Source organism: Halyomorpha halys, unplaced genomic scaffold (assembly GCF_000696795.3).
Source record: "Halyomorpha halys isolate HHAL.00 unplaced genomic scaffold, Hhal_1.1 Scaffold216.1, whole genome shotgun sequence".
In the NCBI taxonomy this organism is placed as follows: Eukaryota; Metazoa; Arthropoda; class Insecta; order Hemiptera; family Pentatomidae; genus Halyomorpha; species Halyomorpha halys.
In genome coordinates this window covers 768552-791870 of record NW_027114440.1, presented here as the reverse complement: position 1 = coordinate 791870, position 23319 = coordinate 768552, and the positions used below count along the sequence as shown (strand labels likewise).

The 23319-nt window shown below is 30.5% G+C and overlaps 1 protein-coding gene across 1 annotated transcript in view; it reads right to left on the bottom strand.

Moving 5' to 3' along the window:
* The window catches only part of Octalpha2R (alpha2-adrenergic-like octopamine receptor), a 617568-nt gene that overhangs the window by 413597 nt on the left and 180652 nt on the right, over positions 1–23319 (bottom strand). Inside the window, exon 2 of the mRNA XM_067051627.1 lies at positions 16232–17508. Coding sequence (XP_066907728.1) covers positions 16232–16909 — 678 coding nt within the window. The 5' untranslated portion in view covers positions 16910–17508. The remainder of the gene's footprint in view (positions 1–16231; positions 17509–23319) is intronic.

Sequence of the window (23319 nt, the reverse complement as noted above, 5' to 3'; positions counted from 1 at the left end):
TGACCAGAAAAATCGAGTTATGTTGGTGTTTGTAGTTTTTACGATTTAGTTCTTGAAGATTTATTATACAATTCTTAAACCTACAATTTTAAACATGAAATTGATTTATTTAGAGAAAAAATTTGCTATTCTAGAACTTCATCCTACCGTAATTATTTTTTTACTCAACCAAATTAAATATGTTTAAACAACTTACGTACAACGCGACCGTTTTAGAGGAACAAACCGAGTTACGCACGACATTAATAGAAATTATTGATAATAACATTATAATTTATGGCACATAGCAATGTTTTAATCATAAGATGCTCTATTTAAAAAGATTGAAACATTCTTCTTTTGCAGCTTTTATTTTATTGTAATCGCACAAAACTAATTAACGAAATATTATTACTTGGTTTTGAGATTTTATACAAAAACTCTTAAATTTAAATTAAATACCCAAACCAGTGCAACAGCTATGGACTACTTCCGAAAGTATTGTGGTTCAAATTTAGGGAGGACCTAGGCAGCTTAGGTTGTGAAGTATCAATAAGGGGTTTCCCTACCTACATAATTTAGGGGTTTTCTTTAATCAATTAGCCATCATCTTGAAAATAACTATACATTTATATTCTATATTTATATTTAAGTAATAACAACAAAAAACGAAAGAGGCCTTTTTTAAAAAAATAAAACAAGAACATATCGAATTTAAGGTAATTTGTAAAAGTCAATCACTGAGAAGTTTGTTATCTTTTAAACTTCAAACTTCGCAGGCGTATTAAAAAGATCATTCTTAATTTATTAAGAATGATACAGGGACAGTGATATTTAGTCAAAATTTTCTTACTAATTTAATATTAAATCAACTTGACTGTAAAATACCTATTTTATTTTGAATGTGAAAGGGTTAATTTTGTATTATACGAATCGTTCTTTTTTGTGTTTTAATTTTACTCACTGACCTTCACATCCCAAATGTTAATGGACGCATAAGGGCCAACTACAAAAATTCCATGACAAATTACGCCTTACACTCTTGTAATTGGCAACCGCAACAAACATTAACGGCAAACTGAAGAGAAGTCTATCTAGTCTATCAATTAAATTTTATATCACGCCTGGATGAGGTGGCGCTGGGTACTACTCCCTCTCATGCCTCCCATCGAATTTACATAAGCAACTGTACAGCCAATTCACAGGTTGTTATTTCAGTTAGCTGGTGCATATAAAGAATAATTAACAGGAAAAAAAGTTTACTTAAGTATCATTTTCATACAAACGAACTACTAAATTTTAAACTATTTTCATGCGATAATATTTCCTGAAATATCATTCCATTTCTCTTTAATTTGCACAATATTATTACAAATTTATTATATCTTAAATAGAATAAGAAAAAATGTAATATATTTCCAAAATCCTATTCCATCCTAAATAATCTCATAGCTAAACATTTCACAGATAATAAGATCCGGTCAGAGAATAGAAAACCTACCGACTGAAAAAAATGTAAAAGGGCGTAATAAATTCAAGGGAGGGTGATCAGTTGATATCTAAGAAATATAGGACCTGTCTCGAATAAACCTGAATACAATCTTTTAGGCCAGGGATCGCTTTTAATTTATAAAGGAAATGAATTTAAGATTTGCTCCTGGATAAATCCTCTGATCCTAGCAGAGTACCCTCCTGTCTTTGTAATCGGGACAAAGCATCTTTCTCTTCTGGAGATGAATTTACCGACAGAATCGAATACTGAGATAAAATCACTCATCAGATATTACATAAAATAATAAATAATTATATACATTATTACCTAGCTGTTTATAGTACCGACATAATTTACAAGGTATGGAAAATATAAGTTAATGATAATGCTTATTGCAGAATATTTCCTCTCTTGGAAATTGTGTTTTATTTTCACCTTATGTTAACGCCATAATATATAATTACCTTGTAAATAATATTTAGTTAGTCTTAGTGTTTAATTTAATAACGTTTATTTTTATTTATATTAATTTAATTGGATTTAGTTATTTGAAAATAAAAAATAAAATTATATATGTGTGTTCTAATGAGTAATAGAGACAGTTGATAGGGGCTGATAATTTTTGCTAAGGCGTTACCTAGCAACGGACCGACCATCTTAGTTTTTTCATTGCAGTTCCGGCTAATTAGTGGCCATGGTAGCGTCTAAGCAGCCCTATCTGCCCTTATAATTTAATAGTTTGAACATTTTTAGTGAGTTAACCGTCATTACCAGACCTTTTCTGTGTTTCGATTTTAATATGAGTTCCGGATAATTAGTGGCTATGAACGTGTATAAGCAGCCCTGTCTGCGTTCATTTTGTCGGCTCACCTAATACATTAATACGACTGGAAAATATAAGTTAATGATAATATTAAAATTAATCCATAGACTATTGGACAATTAATTGTAATTGAACATGCGGGCTATCGACCTTGGTACCTAGTACCCTCTCAATCTTTTGCTATTTTGATTACTTAGCCTGTCTAAGAAACATATTCGTTCATTACCATAACTCTGTTATTGGATTTGCTAATAGAGATTTTTTGCTAATCAGTATTCTGAATTCATTTCTGGACTCTTTCTTAGAACAATGTATGATTTTCCCATTTGTTTTTTAATACTAGTCATTTAAAGGTGAATATTAGTACCAAATTAGTACCATAAAATAAAATAAAAAATACTTTAAAGAAAGAATTTATTCCCTGCTTACCCAGGAATTTTTTACTTGATAGTTTTTTTTTGTTTCATAATATATTTCTATGAGTCCAGAAACTATCTCGTTCTTGTATCATAAATACACTATGACTGTTTTTTGGTCTTATGAAAAATAAGTTTTTATTTTAGAATGCAGTTTTTCTTTTACAATCCATTATTTTTCCATACCTTTTTTGAACACTAGTCACTTAAAGGTGAATGTGAAATTAGTACCTGAAAATAAAATATAAAATATTAGAAGGGAAGAGTATTATTCGCTGCGTATTGGACTGCATACCCTAGAATTTGTTACTTGATTACTAATATTTTTTTTTTATTTTCATAATATATTTAGAGACCAGAAACTATAATGTTTTTTGTATCATAAATACCCAATAACTGTTAATTTCATTTAAAAAAATACTTATTTCAGAATATTTCCTCTCTTGGAAATTGTTTTATTTTCACATTAGGTACCATTTTCTTCAAATATTCTTTATCTTTAAGCTTGAAATTAAGACCTGATATAGATAGAAACACCGTAGAATTGCAGAATGGAGGAATTTTAAAACAATGCAATAGTTGACATTTACAAATTAAATAGCAACATAATTCAGAATAATTTAAAAGAAAATGCTAGTTTCAATTTACATCCTTGCTTACATTTTTTATTAATAAAATTATTTGATTTATTAACTTTAATATGTTTTTTTTTGTTAATGTAATGCCTTGCGATGTAAAACCTGTATTATAGTGTAATCATTTAAAAAAAAAAAAATAACAACAAAAACATAACAATTTTTTCCAATACTAATTTATGAAAACTGTTTTTGGACAAAATTGTAAAAAATAGAAGGCAGTTAATTCAAAGAGCTATTGTTAGGTGTGGCAATAGTAAAATTTGATAATTATTTCTGCATTTGTAACTGCTAAGTGTTTAGTTAACGAAAAAAAAATTGACTGAAAGGACTAGTAACAATTTTATTTTCATTAAAATTATACATTTTTACCCATTTATTTTCAAGTGGTCAAATGTTATGAAAATTTGATATTGTTTGTATTTGCACATGTATAAAAAATAAATCTGACCTGCTACAAACAATGAACGGTCGAGTATGCAGCAGTAATTTTTAAGGAAGTACTTTACTAGACCAACGGTTTTGCAAGGGGATGATTTGGTCAGAATCACGCTTGACAAATTAAGAGTACCCATTTTATGAGGCTGGGCGGACAACCGAACTCAAACTTCTGACTCATGGCTAAAGTAAATAATAATTTATTGAATAAAGAAGCATTTATCAGGCTTCGAACCCAGGTCCTTGTAGTGAGTAGAACTGTTGTTACCAAAAAATATCAGTGGTTATCAATATCGATAGTTCACATCATTATGGCATCAAATTGTTGGTACTATTGATAGTTTTTTTATTTTTTTCAAGAAATGGGTAAGGATGATATACTGAAAAAAAAAATAATGCCAACATAGGTGTATTTAAAATTGTTAAGTGTGTAATAGTTTATATAGGTGTTAATTACATATGTATTTATGTATAGCTATTTTTATATGTAAATGATATATTTAAAGGATCAAATTACCATAACCTTTTAATCATAAAGTTTAAGTTCAAAAAAGTAAAAAACTTGTAAGAAAATATATAATAGTTTGAAACTTCCTAATCACTGATTTTTTTTAAAATAAAAGGGTACGGTATAATAATAATAAAAAAGTTAAGTTTGACAAAAAAGTGAGCCGAAAATCTATTTTTCGAAAATTCTTGATATAAGATAATGAATCTTACGAAAATTATCACTAATACGAAAAAAAAAATAAAAGTGAATGATTATATTCATCTATAAAATATTTTCATGTTCGATGTTTTATTCTATTTTTAGTGAATTGATATTTGATATTTTTTTCGAGTTCAATGAAAAATTTATAGTGGATAAATCTCCCCATTCATACCATACTTCTCTAACCATGTTATGAAAGAGGTAAGGGTAGGGATTGCTCATTGCTTTAAAAATGACAAATTTTCTTCCCCTCCACGTTCTAAACGACCTCTTCCTTGACTGGACTAGATTGGAGTCTGGAGTAGTTGGTGGCGGAGGAAAAATAAAAGGAAAAACTATTGTGAAAAAAACTTGAAGAAAATTAATAAACAGATACATTTCATGATTTAAATAATTAATCTTTGGTAATTCTAAATGAGATACTTCCGCGCTAACTTTTGTTATAATAGTTTTCCAAAAGTATAAATTGACATTTCAATGAATAATTTTTATATGGAAAAATATTAATGAGAAGTAAAAGTTCATAAAAAATAAATTCTTTTTAAAGGACCAAGTATTGATTTCAACTCAAATTGGGTAAGCGAAAATTGTGTGATACGGATACCAGATTTTTAAAAAAAATCATTCTTTAAACAAATACTCTTAACCCTAATCCAATTATGTTTTCGCTTTTCCGAAAAGCTATTTGAACTACGTGCTTCAATTTTTCTATAATAGAAAGCCGATAAGTATCAAAGGAGCGGGGTGTCCTGAGATAGAAATATCCTTTATTGTACTCGACCGGAATCGGAAGACAGTCCTTTGTGTAAACGGGAGGCTCCTCGGATAACAGGAACCGGTCTGTTATTGAGATCAAGAGAACATTGGTACAAAGGCTTGCAGTGATTCCATAGCCAGCCTTCCAGTAAGCTGACTCCAGGAGCCTTGCGCTTACCTTAGAGACAATATCAACCAGTTCTAATTGTTTCGCCTCGCTGGAGCGGGGAAATGGTGCCTTAAAGAGGAGGATCGTAGCGCAGTTAAGGCGGATTACTAGAATAGTCCGGGATAAGGGAGGGCTTAATCGTCCGGGGGGTAAATAGCGCCACGGTCATCAATCCATGGAACGGCCCAGTATGTGGAATTAACTGGAGCACTGAGAGTAACGAGATTGTTCAGGCCCTAGGCATCCAACTGGTGGTTTGCAGATGAGTGAGTTTACAGTCCTAGTTTAAATGCAGTCTATATAGATTAGTCTTTATATATAAGTATAGGATGCGTTAGTTATTTCAGTCTGCAGTATCTTTAAATCTCATAAATGATAAGTGATAACAATCTAATGATATTTTCACAAAGAAATCGTATTTCAGAACAATACATAACAAAATTAAATTGTTCAATATTCAACAAAAGCCTGAACTTATTACTTCAATTTTAAAAGGTCTTGGCTAATACGATAAACTGACGATACAGAACTTTATAAATCTACTCAGAGACCGATTCTGCTTGAACCAGCCAGAGCTAAATTAATAAGATAAGCAAGAGATCACAGATGGTGTCTTGAGAACTTATGTTTACAGCTAAAAATTGAACTACTTTTTAACCAGAAATTTCCTAATTTAATTATAACTATTAGTGTTAGTTTTTCTCCTGTTTTATATAAATAAAAAAATAAGTTCTTTAAAAAATGAAAAAAAAAAAGTTACCTAAATACTTTAAAAGATCCATCCTTATACAACAGAAATAGATTATTTCTGGATGTACTAGCCCTCTAATTGACATCGAAAAATAAATTTCTCATTTCATATAAAATTTAATTTCTTTTTGCACTACATATTCCAAGTTTAATATTTGTTTAAATTATACGCTATCAGTTTATCAACCATTTTTAATTATAAATTTATTTTTATATATACAAAAAAACATTTTTTTTTTTGTATTTCGTGTTATAAAAAAATATTTAATAAACTTCAATTTACATCTGATTATTTCTAACCAACTTAAATACTATTAACAATTCAATGTTGAAATTGATATTTACTTATAAATTATTAAATTTCTTATTAATTATTCCGAAGTTTTTAAAAAATTTAATTATGACTGTATGATCATTTAAATAATCACATAATATTGCTTTTGGCTATGATAAAAAAATTATATTTTATCCTTTTATGTATTTATTTTATGCATGTAAATTATTATTGTTTGGTTATAGGAAAACAACATTTATACAGTATATCGAATTTTAAACATAATTATTGTATATTTTAAATTACAAATTCACCCCAAAGAAACACTGAGAAAACAATTATCTCGTCTTAATTAGCGTTTTTTTTTCAATGTCGAAATTTTTTTGGTAAGTAAAAAATATAGAACGATATTCAAAGGAAACTAATTTTTAATTAATTCTTTTTTTTCCACTGTAAAAATGATAGGAAATTAGTTCAGAACCTACTAGAACATATCAATAGTCAGAAATATTCATGAATAAAATGAACGATTTTATACCGATAATTATAATACATATTATAAATTGGATGTAAATTTATTTCAAATTAATGTAATATTTCAGCTTGGCGCAAGAGAATAAATGGTGACAGGATACATGAGTAAAAAGAAACAAAACTAGGTCTTCTCACAAAGCTATTCTTTACCTTAGCTATCACCTAGGTGACATCTAAGAGCCAAGGGGACAGGCGTCAATCCCTTGCCTGAGGATCGGAAGAGATGTTGTGTCCAAGAAGAAGATGGATGTTGTACTCTAACCGACAAATGTACTTGTGTGTCCGAAGCCGTAAGTGAGTCTTGCAAGAAAACAAACTAATGTATTGCATGTCGGTAGCGATAAATGTCCCAAAGACATCCAGTATTCTCCCCGTCTGGTAATCCTTCTTCTGCCTGAAAGAGGCACTAACACAATATTTCAACGCTTGTCCGTGAGCATAAAAAGGCTGTCGCTTGTTTTAAAAACGGTGTTAATTAAGTATATTTATTATAAAATTAAAAGAATCAAATTATAAGATATTTAGTGGATCCATTTACACGTCTTTTTAAAACGTTTCGAATCTAAATTGCTGTCTATTCACTAATATTGGTCCAATTAAGATCTTTATTGATAATATGATTATGTAGAATTAGACAAATGACCGCCTAGAATGTTCCGGAGATTGAATAGTTGAATTGTAAAAAACCTATAAAACAGTGAACAGACTTCTATGAGTACCTTCACAGATACTCTGATAACATACTGTTAAAAGTTTAATGAATCGTATCTTAGCTAATAATGGTCCAATTTTGATGAATTTATCTGCTTATTTGTTGGTCTGTAACATCTTTTTGTGCAAACAGCTGAAACGTCGAAATATTTTTTTAAATATCTTTATTGAAATTTACAACTGTATATTATACAATATATTCAGTAAATTTGATCTTAGTTAAAATGGGTTGTTACAGGCGTGAAGAGAAACTACCATTGGTAGTACTCTAATGACATTTTACATTAGCAGGTCTCGTGGCCATCTTCTTTTTAGGCACCTCGGAGGGATTGAGTGATTAGGCAGTTTATAATGGAAGGAGTGATATTAGGTTCGGACAAGTTTGGTTACGTTTGGAACATTAAAGTCTTTATGTATAATTTTATTTGTGACAAAGAAAGTAGCATTGAGGATTTTATGAAGGATTTTGTATTGTATGAATTGGATACGAGAGGAATTCGAAGGTTTAGTGGTGCCACAAGCTCAACTCCTATGTTCAGACGGGCCTTATTATTGTCGTGTAGATCAGTCTTTTGTAATGAGTTGGAAGTTTAGACAGTTTGTCTATTAAGTGCTGTAATAGTCGGAATCGACGTGGAGTTTCCTGTCTTTTTAGTCTTGTGTGAGGATTCCAGGTTAATCGTTTGTCCAAATGCAGTCCAAGGTAACGGATCTGTTCGACAGGGGTAAGAGTAACATTATTAAGCTGTAGGGCAGTCTGTGGGTTATTCATAAAAATGAAGAAGACAATAAATAGCACGTAATTGAAAATTAAGGCTGTCTTAACAAATAGTTGGAAAAACTCAGACGAAACACGTAACTACATAAAATAAGATATTGAGATCATTTATCAATACTTAACTGTTTTATTATAGAATATTATACTTCTTAAAGTTCCTTGTTTAAGTAGGACAATAATTGTTTTAGTTAAATTTACAATAGTTAATCAATAAATGAAAGTCAAATAATCAAATATAAGAATGAATTTCCATTGAAACAGAATACAACGGGGTTTCCAAAGAAGGGATATTTCCAAATCCCAAACGCGCTAAGGGTCGTTTCTTATACGACAATGGCCTAGAATATGTTGAGCCCCTGGAGTATGTGGCTCACGTCTGTAGAACTAAATCCATTACATGAAACTGTAGGGCAGTCAGTAGATTATTCTTAAAAATGAAGAAGACACTAAATAGCAAGCAATTGAAAATTAAGGCTGTCTTAACAAATAGTTGAAAAACCTCAGACTACATAATATTGTCGTATAAATCAGTCTTTTGTAATGAGTTGGAAGTTTAGACCGTTTGTCTAGTAAGTGCTTTAAAAGTCAAAATCGACGTGCAGATTCTTGTCTTTTCAGTCTTGTGTGAGGATTCCAGGTTAGTCGTTTGTTCAGATGTAGTCCAATGTAGGGGGTCTGTTCGACAGGGGTAAGAGTAACATTATTAAATGAAACTTTAGGGAAGTAACGACGAAATTAAAAGCCTACATTATTCTATCCCGTCAATGTTATGAATTAATTTGAACTTATGGCGATAACGCTGGTCTAGACTGTACTACTACAGACGCTTAAACCGCTATGCCCAGGCATGTCGCAACCTACCAACTAATACGGCAACTACTACTGGCGACAAACAAACGCCGTATATTAATATATGTACTATACATTGTAAAGGCCTTAATTGTAACATATATAAACTTTATAAGAAATTCTACTACATATAAATGTATCTATCTGCACTATCCTAATCCTATCTGCATACCTCCTAATAACTACCACACCTAAGTGAACACGCATTGTCGAGGCCTTCTGGTCAAGAATAGTTAACAATAATGAATTGGGGTCTGATTATTTAGCACCACCTTAGCAAAAAGCTAAAAAGTGTTTTAAATAAATGAGTTAATCCAGAACGACCGAAGCCGTAGCTCTCTGTAACCATATTGTCTCTACCGATTATTTAGGTTCAAGATACTCAGTATTATCTCGAGAGTGTTTGGAACAATGTGAGCTCAAAATATTAGCATTTTGTTATAATGCTTTATTATCCCCTTAAATGAAAGGTTTCCCCGAGCGCTGCCGGTGGCCTTTATGGGATGCAACATGTATTGTACATAATAACCTTTCTACTTGGTTACTTACGTTGAAATCCCGATTAATATTAAATATACCTATGTTGACATCATTTTTTTTCTATCGGTGTTTCATCTTTACCCAATTCTTACCCAAGTAATTAAAACTATCGATATAATCAATAGTTTGATGCCAACTATTGACCGAAAGTATCGATATAGGAAACTATTGGTCTTCTTGGGAAAAGCACTGTGCTACTAACTCAAAGGACCTGGATTCAAATCTGGCTGTGACAGATAATAATTTATTATGTTACAGCAGTTATGAGTCAGCCTTGTGGTTTCGGAAACCCTCTGTGGTTCACCCAGGCTCAATAAAGTGGGTTAGTAAAGTAAAACCCTTAATTGGGGAAAAAACTGGCGGTAGTTTGTGATCAAATATTAATTTTAAATTTAACTAATGTTCAAAGAGTGTGACTCATAAGTAGGCAATCAGTTTCATTAACTTATAATAATTTTCAGGTACTGATTATGTACTATTAGGGAACATGGTTGCCCCGTGGTAAGGCACGAAACTACTAACTCCAAGTACCCAGGTACGAATTCGGCTGGGCTGAAAATTGTTTTCTGTTAAACTGTAGCCATGAGTCAATCCTGTGGGTTCTGGAGCCCTCCTGGGGTCCACTCATCCTCATAAATTGGTTAAAAATCTGACGGTCGAACGTGATTCTGACCAAATCACTTCCTTGCACAACCGTTGGACTAGTAACAGTATCTCTTTACAAAGTACTGAACCCCTGACCCTTCGTGAATTGTAGTGTTACAGATTTTAATTTTTTTTTTTTTCAATTTGTACTATTGCGTAAGAATATATTTATTCAATGGTTCTTAATGGCCAATCTTCATCATGGAAAATTTCTATTGAAAGCAGTTCAGGTTTAAATATATCGGAAATTATTTATATCCTAGATGCTTATTTGAAAGACAATAAAATTGTTGCTTAAAAAGAATTATACAAGAGTTTATACGCGCAACGGTAAGAAAAGTAGTACATATGGACGCAAAAGTTGATAATAAATAATAAACTATTTGTTTATAATTTGCGTAAATAAATAAATAAATTTCGTAGACTTTGAATTAGTAACTAAAAATAATATATACAAAAAGACCATTTTAAGCTCAAAAAAATAATTTATTAATATTGTCAATATTCAGGCATCATCAGAGCATTATTGTAGATTTAAAAAAAAAAAAATAATAAATGTGATAGTCAATTCCAATTCAGATGGACCAGGAATGAAGAATTCAGTAGCAGAATTATTTTACTTATTTTACATAAAGAAAGAGCCTTATTTTTCTAAAATATTTCAGAAAACATCAAAAGTAGTGTAAATTTTAAAACAGATTCCAAAGATCTTAATCATTTTTTTTCCGAAACAATGAGTATTTAAAATAAATATAAATAAATTATGTGATTTTAAATTGGAATTTATCGTTTACTGGCTTGTTATTCGTCAAATCAACGAAACATTTTTGTAATTCTAATTTTAAATTCGAACGATTTATGGAAATTTATTTATAGTATTGTTTTATTTTGTTAATTTATCTCTGAATTTTAAGATATTTTATGGAATCTTTAACTTTTTTCGTTATTTTGAATAATTATAATATTGTAATGTTGAGAACTCCTCTTCCAACGGTTTTAGTTTAGTAGACGTGGTGTTTGGAGCAGGACACCAAATGTTTCGCTATTTTTTATTGCTATATCCCGTCTGGATGGTAAGTACTTTTACTGTATAATGTATGTTATTCAAATATATCCTAATTCCCTGAATTTTTGCCGGCGAAAATTTGGCAATATTAATAATTTATTTTTTGTTAATGCATTTAAACTCATAAATGATCTTTGCCTTTGAGCATTATATTTTTGATAAGCAAATATAATATTAGAATAATAGCTGTAATATAATTTCTGTTATATTGGATCATACTGGAGGGAATTGTGAAGTTTCCGACGGCCCCGCCAATCAAAACTCAAAGCTGTTTGGCCAGCAGACCGATAGCCCTAGGGCCACCCCAGTTCAGGGCTCTCCGATTGTCTTCCAGTTATGTCAATAGAAAGTTGCAGCCTGATAACAGAGTTATACTGGAAAGGGATATGTGGAAAATTTAGTTGGAATATTAACCAACTAATAATAGCAATCCAATTCGATATTGAGAAAATCAACTAAACTTGTTGACAAACAGTAAAAAGATCCCAATATAGTGAATTATTTTTCATATTTGCGGCTTTTGATTCCAAAGCCTGTTAATTGATAAGAAGAAAACTTTTAGAATGATAAAAACTTTTTCCACTACTGCACACGAAGGGGCAGCGGTAGTGTAATTTTTAAGGATGTGCTGTTCCTTGACCAAAGGTTGTGCAAGGCGGTGGTTTATTCGTTTGTGTCTATTTTGGTTTTGACGGCATTATTTTGGTTTTCAGGTGGTTTCTGTTCTAATGCATTTCTGTACTTGAATATGTGTTAATAAACATAGCTGGTTTACAAAATATGAAATATTTCTTTACCTTATATACAATATGACCAAATTTTCATTATCACCACACAGACAGTACTTATATTTTTCAAAACAATAATTTCTATGCTCTATGCATTTCATAGATTTATAATATTTTCAGTTGATTTCAATAAAAATATAATAATATTTTTTTTTTCTAATTTCTCTTAAAATCCACTGTTTAATTGTCCTTATTAAGAGAGTGTTAACCTAATCATTTTCTCATGGGTATGAATAATATTTATTTGTTTTAATTTCGTTCTATATGACTGTGATAGTTTTCATTTCTATGATATTAAAATATGAAATTAATTTTTTTTTTATTTTGAAATTGGCCTTTTTTTTTAAGGAGCTTATTTGTATCCCAAATAGGCATGAATTTTGTGCCAAGAGCATAGTTTTGAATTTATTTAGTAACTATTAAAGTACTAAGATTTCGTTTAAAATCTGAAATATCGTTAGGGTCTCTACAAAAACAAACGTTTTAGGTAACAAGTAAACCTTTGTATTTTCACACAATGCCGAGAATCGAAATTTAACACAAAAAAAAAATTTATATTTGTAATAAATTCAATAGTTGTTAAAAATCCACCTGAAATTATGGGCATGCATTGTTTTTTAAATTGTTAAAACAAAATACTATGATAAAAATGCCAGTAGGGAATAAAATTTCCCTTTAGTAGTTCCACTGAAAATATTCAGCACTAAACAAATGGCTTTCAAAACATTAACACCAGCAGTCCGGAGAAGTATGTTCGTGTATAGCTGTTAGTGCGATAGTATCTGTTTGAAGGGTATACTTGTGAATTCGCACCCATTTTCTGTTTTCCATAAAAGCGCCATAAAGGCGGATGCAGCTCGGTGTCAATTTGCAATTCCATTCAGTTCGAATGACCATCAACTGTTTATTTCTTCAAAAGTGGTTGAATGGCGGATGTATGGATCCAGCTCGCAATGGCGATGAATTGCTCTTTAACGCCGGCTTACTGCTTCCTGATGGTGCGATGTTTCGCACAGGAGACAAAAGCGATTGTTCGCCGAGCTGGTTGTTGACGGAATTCTGGATAATGGGGAACAGCACAGTTTTAAGCGGCCTGTAGTATTGACTTCAGAATGTAAATCGAAAACATAAATACTCAAAATCTGTCTAAATTGTGTACATTACTCATAAACAGTTAAATATTAGTGGAGGAGTAATAATTCATTTTTTAAATAAACCCAAAATGATCGTTATTATAAAATAGTAGAAATAAATTTTAACAATTTGTTCCTACTATTTATCTACAGGTTATCATGGTCAGAGAGGTCATTCGGAATTTATTTCACAAAACGAATATTTTTTCGCTGTCGCAAGTAGAATATTTATAAATATTATTATATTAATAAAAAAATCCTTTGGGGTAATTTTGTACTCGATTTAGGCGATGCAACGTCATTTATTATATTGGACAGCTAAAGTGAGATGTGCTATCCCTGGTATGTATCAAAAGTTTTTTCTTTTTTCAGTCGAGATAATAATCGGCAAAAGTTGAGTTATTCGAGATTCAGGGCATTGTCCGGATCATACTATTTTACTTTATCATTTTATTATTATCATACTAATTTAATTTTTTTCATCTCCTCACCATTACTATGATTTATTTATGTAATTTATTTTATTTAAAAATTTCAAGCTCTTTAGCAATATTTTTCCTAATAAATACTGAATTAAATATTGAGTCTATATTATTAAGAAAATATTAAAATAAAAATATTCCTCTATAAGGTATTACGTATAATATTTATAAATATTAAATCTGAAAATTTTATCATATTTAAAAAAATGGAGATACCATTGTCCTATGAAACTTGTTTAAACAATAAAATAAATTGTTTTAAACAATAAATATTTAAAATTGAATCAAAATAAATGTTTATTGATTACATAGATTAAGCTAACCTATTACGTTCCTATGTCATCCATAGATAACTACCACTTCACAATCTGTTTTAAGAAGATTGTTCAATTTATCTCAGTTTTTGCAGAAGTAATTTGGACGACCACTTTCTATTTTTCTCTTCTTTTTTTTTACGTTAGTCAGAAAAGAAATCTTTGTCTCTTTATGGTATAGAAAACTGTTTTCAATTATTTATTTTTAATTTTACACTGAAATTAGCTTTTTGAAATTAAAGTCTATATTAAAGCAGTTCTGATTATTTTGTTTTAGAAGAAATTGTGAATACTTCTCAGATTATATTTAATTTTTTTTTTACTTCTATAGAAAATTATTATAATAAGAGCGGTTCGCATTAACAAAAGAGATCTCTTCTTATATACGCATGATATATATATGTGCGTGTGATATTTATCCCTTTAAATGTGTACATGTGCGCGCGCACTGAAATTGAAATCATGACACATATCAGGCTTAGTCTCACTATACCACATTTGATATGCTTAAGTTTGATTTAATTATTGTAGCTAATCTGGCATCTAATTAATCCATCATAAGCTTAGTAATCCGCATAACACCCAGCTAATGTTTCTGTAGCAAATGATATCTATCTGGTAATTTAGATAAAAAATAAATAAATCACATTAAATATAATTCTTAAAAATGTCAAAACACAGAAAATAATACTAATTAATTTTTAATTGATTAATACCAACCAAATAATTAACAACAAACACAGGTCTTAATTTCATGAATAAAACAATGTCGATTCGGCTTCAAATAGTTTCGACATTTCTAGGCAAGGTTTTTATCAACAATTAGATATTTTCGTGAAGAAAAATATAGTGATTATTTCTAACTACCATCAAAATATATTGAAAATTTCTGCCATCAGCTACATTTGTTGTAACTAAAAGCATAGATTATTCGATTAAATATAATCATTATGTTAACTAATAAATTACAAATAATATCATAAACGTAAAATAATATAATTGATAAATTTCATATTTTCATATTTATCTTGTACCTTTTACAATATTAATTTCCCAAAAGAATAATCAATTATTTAATTTAATCAAAATTAGTAGAACGATGAAGATAAGTTAATTAAATTATTGAAAGTAAGCTACATATTCATTTCTGGAGAATCATTTGACCAAAATTTAAAACAACATGGAAAGATATTCTAATATTAATTTCAGACTAAATTCAGTGTACCTATTAATATCATTTTTAATTTATTTTAATTGTTTAAATTACTTCGTTTATATGTAATTAAATATCTTCAATTTTTACCAATAATTAATAGCTCGAAAAAAAAATAATAAAAGGGTGACACACTTGTGCTGAATTAGGTAGATGAATTAAAAACTTATTACAGCCTGAAAATAACAGATAAATATTATTTAAAAAAATAACTAATTTTGAGAGACATGGCTGGTTGTTAATTTAATCTATTATATACATATATTACAAATTAGAAACAAGCTAATGTAAAAAAAAAAGTAATCATTTTCTATTGTTAAAACAACGAAAGAGAAAACTACTTCCTAGGTAATTAGTGAAAGTACTTTCTACTTATGAAATTGATTATTATAATTGTATCTTCTAAATGTTTTAAATAACTGTTATTTCCTTAATCGGTAATTGAAAACACACATGAGTTGAGGCGATATTGTCGATGCTATTTAAAAAGGGCGAATACAATGATTTTCAGATGAGTATATTTTGGACATTATTTAGTCAGGAAAGATTTTTTGATTGAAAAATCTACAGTTGCTTATATTTTAGAGAACTTGGTACTTTTCTGATGAGTTCACTTAGTTAAACTAATTAGTATCCTTAAAAGTATGCCATTCTGAATTTTTTGAACTCACCCTTTTTAAATATCACCGTCGATATCATAATGAAATATAGTAAAATTAATTATTGATACTAACCACACATTTGGGGAACTCCTCCTCTGGCCGGTCCACCTTCCATCCTAACAGCGGTGGAATGCAGATGACTCCAGATAGGATCCAGACAAGGGTTATCATAACAACCGCACGCCCGGGGGTCCGCTTCTTGAGGTACTCAACGGCCTGTGTTATAGACCAATATCGGTCCAAGGAGATGAGGCAGAGATTCATAATGGACGCCGTACACAGGAGCACATCCATGGCCGAGTGGATGTCGCACCAGATAGAACCGAATATCCAATACCCCATCAGTTCGTTAGCCAGCGAGAAGGGCATTATAACGAGGCCTAAGAAAAAATCGGCCACTGCCAAGGAAGCGATGAACCAGTTCTGGATGTTCTTGAGGGCCTTTTCCGTGACGATGGCGATGATAACAAGCATGTTACCCACGACGACGACGATCATCAAGAGGGTAACGATGATGGAAGCGAGGATGATGTGCCAGAGGGAGTAGCCGCTCGGGTAGAGGGTGTCTCCTCGGAAGATGATGTAGGTGTCGTTGAGATCGAAGGATGAGTTGGTAGAGTAGTTACTGCTGAGTTCGGTATAGTTGCCCTGCTCGGAGGGTACGAAGATGACATAATCGTCGTCGAGGGAGAACAAGAGAGTCCTGTTGGCCGCTGAGTCGTCCAGCGAGTAGAGTGGAGACAGCTCCATACCACCATTCACTTCTCCTAACTCTAACCCCTCAGCCCTCCTCAGTCTGAATAGTCTCCAGTATAAAAAAATAACTCCACTTCACACGTCACGCACAACTTATTGTAACAAACAAAGGCAATTGTCAACAAATTTAGAATTTCTTGGCTCTTACTAGTACATAATGTACCAGGAAAATATTATTTATACACGTTTATTAACAACTATATTATTCTTTTTAAAATATTTATAACATATACATATATAATTTTTATTATTTTTTTTTTGTTTTAGAAAAAAGTCGGTTCCGTTTCTACGACTTTATTCTGACTAATTGTGTACCCGTTTTGACCGAGGCCCTCTGCACTGAAGGACTTAAAGAAACAACTAAAAACGACCGCTGAGGCCAAACGAAGGAACATAAAATGTTCTTAAAGTATATTCTATATATATTACAATATTATATTATTATGTATTATTATTATTATAGCGTTATATATTATTATATAGTACGGTAGGGGGCCTATGTACAGGAGGGCTGCTGGCGGACGGGCCGGGGCTGCGGGGACCCCATGGCCCCGTCCCTCACTCCCTTCTCTTCATCTCCTCTCCGCCGTGCTCTGAAACAAAAAAAAACATACAAAATTAATTAAGCATTATAGCTTTCTACATCATTATTAATGAATAAAATGGATAATTGGCCAAATGAGAACATTCATGCTCATTATTTATTTGAATAAAATTGAATCCACTAGTTTGAATTGTGATGACTCATAGCAAATAAAAATTTATATCATTGAAGTTTAATATCAAAAAATAAACTAAATTATTTTCCTAAAAAGGTATGAAGATTTATTTCAGAAGGTAAAGAAAACTACTGTAACTTTTTTTATAGGTACCTAGTACAGTAATATTTACTGTTATTATTCATAAGTTATTTTTTTAAACCATACTACTTATAGCTTAAAATTTAGTTTAGAAATAAATAAATAGTTTTTTCACACTCGGCACGTGGACTTCATTATTCATCCTTAAAATAAAGGCTAAATACTTCATAAGATTGTTCATTTTATTTTCCTGATTTCTACGTATAAGCATAATCGGACACTGCCAAACAGAAACAGAAAGGACTATCCCGGAGTGAGGGTAGCCTGCCGCAGAAGAATGAGAACCATGATTCGTATGAAGGATGGATTACCCGTGTGTATCTATAATCTATAAGCATATCTATGTAATATCCGTAAGAAGACCATTTGACATGGCCAAAGGTCTTCTGGTCTATTGTGGCCACCTAAAAAGAATGTTAATGTCATGTATTATTAGCAAGGTTCCCTCTAATTTAAACCAATATTTAAAAATTTTGATAGAAAAAATCTAGTTTGAAATCATAATTTTAAGGGAATGTTTTTTTTTATATCCCCTAAAACACGAAATCACCTATAAAATAGAAAACTTGGTGAGTCCAAACGACGGTTTAAGTGGAACTAAAATTTCACATGAATATTTTTTTTAGTTATTACACATTTTTTTCTCTTACTCTCCGATTTCATTTTCAAAATAATTAATTCATGGATTTTTTTTTCTGAATAATAAGCTTTTATTTCTAAATCAATACATTTAGTAAATTCGTTTTTTTTCCAAACCTCTTTATTTTTATATATGGTTACAGAATACAAAATTAAAGAGGTTTGAAAATAAAAAAAATAAAAATAAAAAAAATTAATTTACTAAATGTATTGATTTAGAAATAAAAGCTTATTATTCAGAAAAAAAATGCATGAATTAATTATTTTGTAAATAGTACAGCCCCTCATGATAGCCGAGTGTTCTAAACCATAGACCGCTGGCACATATATCATACGACAGATCTTCAGTAAATGAGTAAATTTATTATGACAATGACATGAGTGTGCAGGAGTAGAACACTTTTAGCGAGATAGTAAGTTAAAAGTAAAATGATAATTAATTTTCCTTAAAAAAAAAAATACTAATTTCTGCACATTAATAAAATTTACCTAAACTATCCAATCCATAAATGTATAGTTCTAATCCTAGTTCTCTTTTCAATTTCATTTTTTCTCATTCTCATTTTTATTTCTCATTTCATTTGCTTATAATGTGGTCAAAAATTGGCTCATGTGATAAAAAAATTAATGTAAATGTAATGTAAATTTTAGCTGTAGATTTTTATTGAATTTACTTGGCTGATACTTAAACTAAGTATTGTTGGGACAAATTATTCTTTGGTCTTAATAAATCTTATACTAAAAAAAAAGAAAGAAAAACAAATGTTTTGAAGAATTAACCTCGAAACTCGAAACTACGAAATTAATATCTTCTTATGACAAAAAAAGATAGAATAACTGAAATAAGTTATTTACTTTGTACGGGTGATATATGATACAATATATCTTTACCAGAACAGAAAGTGTCTTGCTTCTAAAGGAGACATGAAACTTTAAATTCATCACCGCGTATCCCATGAATACTTAAGAAAGTGTCAATTATACACACGAACCATATATCATACCATTGTTTGTGACATGTAACCTGAAACACTTTTATTTATGAAACCAACTACTTTCGTAAGTAAAGTGCAATAATATAATTTTTTAAATTATTTTTGGGAATAAGTTATAAATTAACATTAGTTAAAAATTGTTTTTTTCTAAACAAAAAAAAACAATTATAAACATGGAACATCATTGAGATAAATCGATATCCTTTGTGACTCATGATTACGATGAAATTGAAAAAATAAAAATTATTTCCGAGAATTGATATGGCTAGGAGTGGAAAATTTGTAGAAATATAGGATTTTTTTATAGAAATTGAAGAAGAAGAATATTTTTAGTCATGGACATTGTACATTCTTCAGTGATACCCAGAGGTGAAATTACTTGTATTGTTTTCATTGCAATGGTGTGGCCACATCCAATCTATCGGAACTGGGTTGAAGCTTTTACAGAATAAATAAATTATTAAACCATTGTACATCCCTGTGTTTGAGAACATTCTTGGGGAGACCCAGCCTTCGTAAAGTGGATGCCAGGGTTCCTTCATTGGATTGAAGGATAAACCTGACGATTGCGCCCGGAGCAGACCAATTTGGACATATGGAATTGAGCTCTGGGGTACTACCAAACCATCAAATTCCTCCCGCATCCAATCAAATTCCTCCGGGATTGTAAGGATAATCCAAAATCCTACGTTAAATCCTTGATGCTCCTTATTACGTTACAAATAAACACATCCACAAAGACCTTAAAATCCCATTCGTTGCAGATTCGGCCCAAAACAGATATGCGTCTTTTCATTCCAAACTCCTAACCCATCCTAATCCATTAGTTCTTAAACTCTCATCCTTAACAATCCCTGATAATCCTCCAAGGTATCTAAAAAGAAGATGGCCACGGGACCTTCTAATTTAAATTAATGCTTGAAGTACCAACAATGGGTGGTTCCTTCCCAAGATTTTCAAGTGTAAGTGAAACATTCCACATATTTACTTATTGTATTTATTATTTTGTACAGATGTAAATTACATTAATTAAATAAAAAAAATAAATGAAGATTAGAAAACAATTATTTTTAATATTCTATTTATGTTATATCTGGCACGTACATAAATGTGTACATGTGTATGTGTATATAGGCATATTTTTATATTTGTATTTGAACACATATGTACACGTGTTTCATAGGAATTAATAGATTATATATATATTTTTTTAATTTTTATCCATACTAATTTTTTAATTTAGAGTAATGAATTATTGGTTTTTTATATATATTGTATTATAGATATAGTTTAAACAGATCTATTTATATGTTTTAAATTTCTGGCAAAACGTGTTTTTTTTTTAATTGTAAATCAAATATTTTGCATTACATTAAATTTAATTTGAAGTGAAGCGCGTCTGTTGAATAATGTTTATTGCATGACTAAGGACAGAATATCAAATCAGTAACAACTTAGTAAAAACATACGAAAGACGATGTTCAAGTATAGAGCACTGCCCGTGGAAATTGTTTTAAATTTAAGTTATTACTTAGTACTACCAATGTCCAGAACAACACGTTATCTCTATTCACAATGCGATTATATATATATATGCAATCAAAATGGTATAGTATGCTTTCAGTACATTACGATCGATTTTAAGTCTTCCTGGTACAATTTCTTTTTAATTACAACAAACTTTCAATTTTATAACACTAAATGGGAGGAAAGTAGAAGTTTTTCCTTCTATTTCTGTGAAAGTTATTAATACTGCATTTATTTGTTAAGGTGTTGAGGTGAAAAGAACTTCCATTTAGAATATTCACAAATCTATATTTTTCGTACTAGGTTATATACCCCATATACCTCATTTTATTAAGTGCATCTATTTCTTTTTTTTTTAATTATTGTCATAAAGTCACATAAATTAAAATTTACAATGTAACTTATTATTGATGTTTATACAATCAATTCTAATATTCACAGATTGTTTAAGGAAAATAAAATTATTTTAAGATTGTTTAAATAATGTTATTTTGTAAATTTTAATTTATTTTAATATATGACCATATTTCAAATAAGAAATAGATGCACTTAATAAAATGAGGTAGAATATGGGAGAAATCCGAAACATAATAGAACAAATATAAGATAGTGATAAAATAATAAATGGAAGTTTTTTTTTTTTAGCTCAACATTTAAAAATAAAAACAAACAACTTATTAGGAAAGAAAATCGAGAACAACAATATTGCATTATGTCAAATGAAAAGAAATCCCACAGAAAAAACAATCAAATTGATTAGTGTTTTGTTTCCTTGATAATAGACGGAACTAGTTTTAAAATAGAAAAATTCGTTTCACAGAGCAATGGAGATAAAAACCACTGTTCCTATTTCTAATAGGCAATATACATTTTTCAATCGACTTCCAAATTTACCCCATTTCAGCATTCACCCCAATCTACCATATACATATAGTACGTTTAAAAAAAAATATCAAATTCTAGAATTGTAGTTCTATCAGTAGGTAGATTCTCCACATATTTGTATCATGTCACTATGTCGCCTACAGCAAATTTACTTGTTGTATATATTTGTATACAGTGGTAAATAACAATAAACAAATTATTAAAAAAAATTCTAGCATAAGTCGCTAAATCACCAGTTATTGTTAGCGCTCTCGTTTTAAGGAACCCTCACTACCGACGAAGGGGCCCTGAATGTCTTTGAGATGGGAAGAGAAGACAGGCATTCTAATCGATATGCTCCAACTATCGAGACGTCGATAGGTTTAATTAACCCGGCTATTGAGTTCTAGTTCGGCCAACTGGCGGCAAAACATAAATTAATGTGATTCTGGCAGGGAACTTCTGCGTATACTTCTAACGTGAATACTTCTACGAGAATTCCTTAAATTCCTTAGTCAAACAGTTGACATCAAAATAGGATTCAACTATTGTCGAACTATAAGGATTTTCATTAAAAAAAAAGGTGAAGAATTGTAAAAAATCATGAAATTGTTATTTTATTGATTTTCCGAAATGGAGTACTATATATTAATGAAATTAAATGATCCTTTGATGTAATCTACCTGTTTTATAAAATAGTTTAAACTGTGAACATATTTTTAAACTCCAAATCCTACTCTTAGATCGAATCGGTTATTATGAAACGTTTGAGGTTCGTTTAAGTTTAAAATCCTTGGTCCTATCCTTTATACAGTGTTTACAGCTGACATCCCAACCCGTCCTAACACAATTATCACCACGTATGCCGATGACACATGCCTATTGTCAGTGAATAATGATCCTTCCATTGTATCCCAATCCCTCCAATCCCACATCACCACCCTTGAAGAAGGATGCCAAAACTGGAGGATTAAAATAAATTCCAATAAATCCCACCAAATCACATTTAACCTTCATCGTAAACCTTCGACTTGCCCCACAGTATCTTTTAATAATACCCCACTTATTCCTGTTGAGCAGACCCGTTACTTAGGACTAAATCTAGACAAACGACTGACATGGAATCCTCATACAAGACTGAAAAGACAGTAAACTGCTCGTCGATTCCGACTATTACAACATTTACTAGACAAACGGTCCAAACATTACAAAAGACTGATCTACATGACAATTATAAGGCCTATCTGGACATACGGAATTGAGCTATGGGCTCCACTAAACCATCTAATTCCTCTCGAATCCAATCCTTACAGTTCAAAATCCTTCGTAAAATCCTTAATGCTCCTTACTTTGTCACAAATCAAATCATCCATCAGGACCTCAATGACCCCTATGTTGCCGATTTGGCCAGAACCAGATACAGTTCCTTCCATAATAAACTTCTCAACCACCCAAATCCACTTGTTTCTAACCTGGCTTCTCCTTCACTACCTAATAATCCTCCTAGGCGTCTGAAAAG